The sequence below is a fragment of the Oncorhynchus mykiss genome, chromosome 18 (genome assembly GCF_057628025.1).
Source record: "Oncorhynchus mykiss isolate SJ-2025 chromosome 18, ASM5762802v1, whole genome shotgun sequence".
Taxonomy (NCBI): domain Eukaryota; kingdom Metazoa; phylum Chordata; class Actinopteri; order Salmoniformes; family Salmonidae; genus Oncorhynchus; species Oncorhynchus mykiss.
This window is the reverse complement of record NC_143039.1, coordinates 22,280,001-22,285,000: the sequence shown is the minus strand read 5'-3', so window position 1 is coordinate 22,285,000 and position 5,000 is coordinate 22,280,001. Positions and strand designations below refer to the sequence as shown.

Genomic DNA, 5,000 nt, shown 5'->3' with positions numbered 1-5,000 from the left:
GTGTCCTCATAAAATACACAACCTGTGTCTGTCATGCCGTCTCTCCCTCTCCTTGTTTCGCCACCCGCCAGGCCTTGTGACAAACTTCTCACCACATCTCTAAACGTGGTAAATAATATCTCCCCGGCCCATTCTGACCGGCGATAGGCAGGGCTCGGCCTGGGTTGAGCTCGACATCTATTAGACTTAATGAGTGGAGTGTAGAGCCTTTGCAATCAGACTGAGGGACATTCTCAGACAACAGGCTTTAAATCAGAGCTGCGCTTCAGAGCGAGCGGCTGTACTGTCTGGTAGATCTATTTCTATCTGCATTCTGTAATGGGAGCCGGGAGGGGGCAGGGAGGCCCCCCAGGGGTGGTAAACACATTGTTTATCTGAGGAGAGAAGAGAAGGGTGAGGCAGAGGGAAAGAAATGGGAGAGATGTAAATAGATAGAAAAGTGTGATAGAGATGTGTGTGGAGAGAGAGACGGAGAGAGTGGGCGAAAGAGGCTGACGGAGAGGGGGACAGAGCGAGAAAGAAGAAGAGAGTAGTAGTGGTTGTTTATATGGAGTGTTGGAGGGAGTCTGTTTGGTGTCATGAATAAGCCAAGTCACTACTGAATAATCTATGACTCACATGGTGGGAAGCTTTCCCCCGTGGAAGCTGAAAATAGGAAGAGAGAACAGGGGGAAAACAGTGAAAGGTCTCAGCCACCTCCCTCCACATCTCTCCATCTATTTCTCAGGGTTTTCTCTCTCTTCATTTGAGGTACTGTTGCACGTGCTGTATTACCCAAGGAGCCGTGAGCTGTTATGAATGTTTATTGCAGGTTATATAATGCATTGATAGAATGAACTATAAATGATTTAATATCATCCATTATAAACCAGTAGCTGATAAGGGGTGTTACCAAAAGGTATTTGCGTCAGAAATAATTCCTCTTGTAAATAAAATGAGTGGAATTCCTGGGTAAGACGGTAGGATTTTACACAATACACAGTTGAGAGGTTTTCAAAGCCGTTTAGATGAAGGAGGAAAAAACTCTTTCTTCCTGCCAGCTGTGTTTTGGTGCAGGTAGGTTATTGTGTAAGAACTACTTTTGGAGGGCTTTCTTTACTGCAAGCCAGGTGTGTGTGCGCCAGAGTGCACGTTGGCCCTTGTTTTGGTGAGAGGAAAGTGGGATACAGGCGTGGTTATCTCCGTGAACTTGATGTAAGCGTTGACGTCACCGCGAGCCGGGGGAGATGGCCAGATATCGATGTTTATCTTGCCAAAATAAGTGGCTCCCGTGAGAGACGTCACATAGTCAGGTTGTTGCTGAAATGGAATCGGAGCTTGTGCAGAGCTTGTGCACCGTGGTTTAAAACAACTTGGGAGTGGTGCCTATAGCAGCCTGCATGCTTATAGTTGTGTGTGGCCTACCTGTGGCCCGGCTAGACTGAACCCTTCTACTGTAGGCCTTCCCCCATGTCCTTCCACTGTCCCATAAATCAATGCTCTGTAATGTAGAACACAACTGTGAAGTTTCTCTTACGCTTCCGCCCGCTAGCAACGCCAACGTCAGAGCAAATAACACAAAGGGGGTGTGTGTTGACGGGGAGTCTCCTAGCAACCATAACGAGCCCTTATAGCCTTAATTAAGTTCACTTGAGGCTATAGACATATATTTCACAGAACCGTGATCTGAAGAATAGAGAGCTGTGTGTGTGTGTGTGTGTGACGCCAGAGCAATGTCCAACACTGTGGGTGTATTTCTAGAGGGAACTAGTTCTCTGTACTCAGAGGGAAGAGGGGGATGCAGTGTCAACAGAGGAAGACACAGAGAATGGTTTTTTTCCTCCGTCCACTCTGCTATCTATCTCCTGTGTATCTGCCGTCGGTTCCAGGAAATGGAGGAGCAGCAGAATAAACAGACAGCAGGCCTACGACTGCCCTGTGATGTCACCAGCACAGAGAGAGAGGGAGGAGGGCACAGAGACTGGTAAAAAGAGGGAGAGGGGAGGGACACAGAGACTGGTAAAAAAGAGGGAGAGGGGAGGGACACAGACGGGTAAAGACCGAGGAGGGACACAGAGAGAGGTAGCTAGCGAGTGAGCAGGAGTGTTGAGAAAGCAGAAAACTGAGGAAATGAGAGGAGGACAGAGACTGACAGAAATATAAAGAGCAGCACCACTAAAGCTAAATAGATCCTTACACACGGCAGAGACGAGCTGTAGAGGAGGAAACTATAGGAGGGGGGAAAGAGAAGAGAGGAGAGCGTTTATCGCCATGCTCACTACAGCGCTGATGGGTATGTCAATTATATATGTTCTATTACACATTGCTTCTCTGAAAGTAGTTCCTCTCTCTGTCTCTATCTCTCTCTCTCTATCTCTCTCTCTATCTCTCTCTCACTCTCTCTCTCTGTCTCTCTCTCTGTCTCTCTCTCTCTCTCTCTCTCTGTGTCTCTCTCTCTCTCTCTCTGTCTCTCTCACTCTCTCTCTCTGTCTCTCTCTCTCTCTCTCTCACTCTCTCTCTGTCTCTCTCTCTGTCTCTCACTCTCTCTCTCTGTCTCTCTCTCTGTCTCTCACTCTCTCTCTCTGTCTCTCTCTCACTCTCTCTGTCTCTCTCTCTCTCTCACTCTCTTTGTCTCTCTCTCTGTCTCTGTCTCTCTCTGTTTCTCTCTCTCTCTGCTTCTCTCTCTCTCTGTTTCTGTCTCTCTCTGCTTCTCTCTCTCTCTGTTTCTGTCTCTCTCTGTTTCTGTCTCTCTCTGTTTCTGTCTGTTTCTGTCTCTCTCTGTTTCTGTCTCTCTCTGTTTCTGTCTCTCTCTGTTTCTGTCTCTCTCTGTTTCTGTCTCTCTCTGTTTCTGTCTCTCTCTGTTTCTGTCTCTCTCTGTTTCTGTCTCTCTCTGTTTCTGTCTCTCTCTGTTTCTGTCTCTCTCTGTTTCTGTCTCTCTCTGTTTCTGTCTCTCTCTGTTTCTGTCTCTCTCTGTTTCTGTCTCTCTCTGTTTCTGTCTCTCTCTGTTTCTGTCTCTCTCTGTTTCTGTCTCTCTCTGTTTCTGTCTCTCTCTGTTTCTGTCTCTCTCTGTTTCTGTCTCTCTCTGTTTCTGTCTCTCTCTGTTTCTGTCTCTCTCTGTTTCTGTCTCTCTCTGTTTCTGTCTCTCTCTGTTTCTGTCTCTCTCTGTTTCTGTCTCTCTCTGTTTCTGTCTCTCTCTGTTTCTGTCTCTCTCTGTTTCTCTGTCTCTCTCTGTTTCTCTGTCTCTCTCTTTTTCTTTCTCTCTCTTTTTCTTTCTCTCTCTCTCTCTTTTAAACTATTCTTCTCTGTTACGTTCTCTTTCTGTCTGCTTTCTCTGCTTGTTGGTTAGTGTTGTGTACACGGAGTGGTATAGTCAATGTGGTGATCACAGGCAGTACCAGTCTGCAGCATGTGTTTCAGAGCTAGGACATTATGGTTGTGTGTGTTTGTATCGAGAGTGTTTTTGTGTGTGTCTCTGTCTGCACGGGACAGAAGCGCCAGTCGTTGGTCTTGGAATGCTGTGCTTGACTGTGTGTGGGAGGGGTCCTTAGGGAGGAGGGCAAAGAATTGGGGTAGAGAGAGAAAATATACATATTGGTTTGTGCAGCATCACTAAGTACGTTTACATGAACACTTCTAATTCAATATTAAACTGATTAGAAGACTGAGTATGGGATGAGTCATGTAAACGCCTTATTCTGCTTCTCTTAATGGGCATGAGGTCAAAATCGAAGTAGGCACACGGCGATTAAAACACTTTCGGAAGCAGTGCGGCTTGGTTGGGTTGTGTTTCGGAGGACGCATGGCCTTCGACCTTCGTCTCTCCCGAGTCCGTACAGGATTTGTAGCGTTGAGACAAGATAATAACAATTGGATACCACGAAAAGGTGGTAAAATAAACAAATAAAAAACACCTGGTTTTCTGAGCGATCTTTCAAATTGCTAGGACACGTTAACACCCTAATTGGAGTTTGAGCGGTGTATTTGATATGCGTTTGTCCCACCTAGCACCAGCAGCACAAGGTTAGTGAGTTAGGGGAAAACTTACAGCATCTTCAAAATAGGTTTCACATACCAACTGTATATGTCCCAACTCAAATGCTTCCCAAAAGGAACATGATCACAGGTAGCCTGATTTCAGATGTGTCCATGTAAACAGGATTATCATGGAAATGGTTCTTCTTGAAAAGCATGTCGACGTGATCTGACTATTCACTATTATTGTGTGCGTGTAACCGTACTCATTCATCTGATAAACCCAGAGACTGTGTCTGCCTTTAGTGTGTGTTGTGTGTGTGAGTCTTTAGGCCTGTGTGTGTGTGACTGTCTGTGTGTGCTGCACCTAGTGTGGGTGTTAGCCTAACACGATTAAGACAGAGTTTCAAGCAAACATATCTGGCTGTCTGGCACGCTGTTGGGAAAACTTGTAGATAAATAATCGTCCAATCGCGACTATTTATTCAGATTTAATGGGGAGGAAGCCGTGCGATTGGAGGCTTTCCTGTAGCAGTGCGATCTGAGGGTGGTTGGCCAGGGCCGAAGTCTCCACCACCACGCCACAGGTCAATGCAGTCTTTGTGAGAGGAGCGCTAGACTTCATGTTTGACTTATCAGGGCCAGATGGACAGTACTGTGAAGGGGCTCTCTGTGCTGATAAGGATGCTGAGTGTGTGTGTGTGTGTGTGTGTGTGTGTGCACAGAATGTGATGGCTGTTTTATTTTATTATCTACTTGGGTCACATCGTTTAGTCTTTTTTTCATTATTCAATATGCATGGACTACCATTCTGTCTCTCTGTTCCTCTCTCTAGTGGACATTAACTCTGCCCTGCCCCTGCGTCTGCCCCCGGCTGCCATCCCCATGGACTTACGCATTGACCAGCACCATCACCAGCAGCAGCTGTCCATGTCTCCTTCTGCAGCCCAGGCGTCTGCAGCCCAGGCCAGAGAGCAGCAGCTACAGCAGGAGCTCCTGTCCCTGAAACAGAAACAACAAATTCAGAGACAGCACCTCATCGCTGAGTT

The 5,000-nt window shown here is 46.7% G+C and overlaps 1 protein-coding gene across 5 annotated transcripts in view; it reads left to right on the top strand.

The window, feature by feature from the left end:
- The window catches only part of LOC110497004 (histone deacetylase 4), a 70,655-nt gene that overhangs the window by 26,133 nt on the left and 39,522 nt on the right, over nucleotides 1-5,000 (top strand). For 4 of the 5 annotated variants that reach the window (XM_090207774.1, XM_090207772.1, XM_090207775.1 and 1 more), the window contains one exon: nucleotides 4,787-5,000. This exon is cut by the window's right edge and continues 61 nt beyond it. In XM_090207774.1, coding sequence (XP_090063900.1) covers nucleotides 4,787-5,000 — 214 coding nt within the window. Of the gene's footprint in view, nucleotides 1-1,958; nucleotides 2,273-4,786 lie in introns of those variants that run through there. The other variant, XM_090207776.1, reaches the window with a different exon arrangement.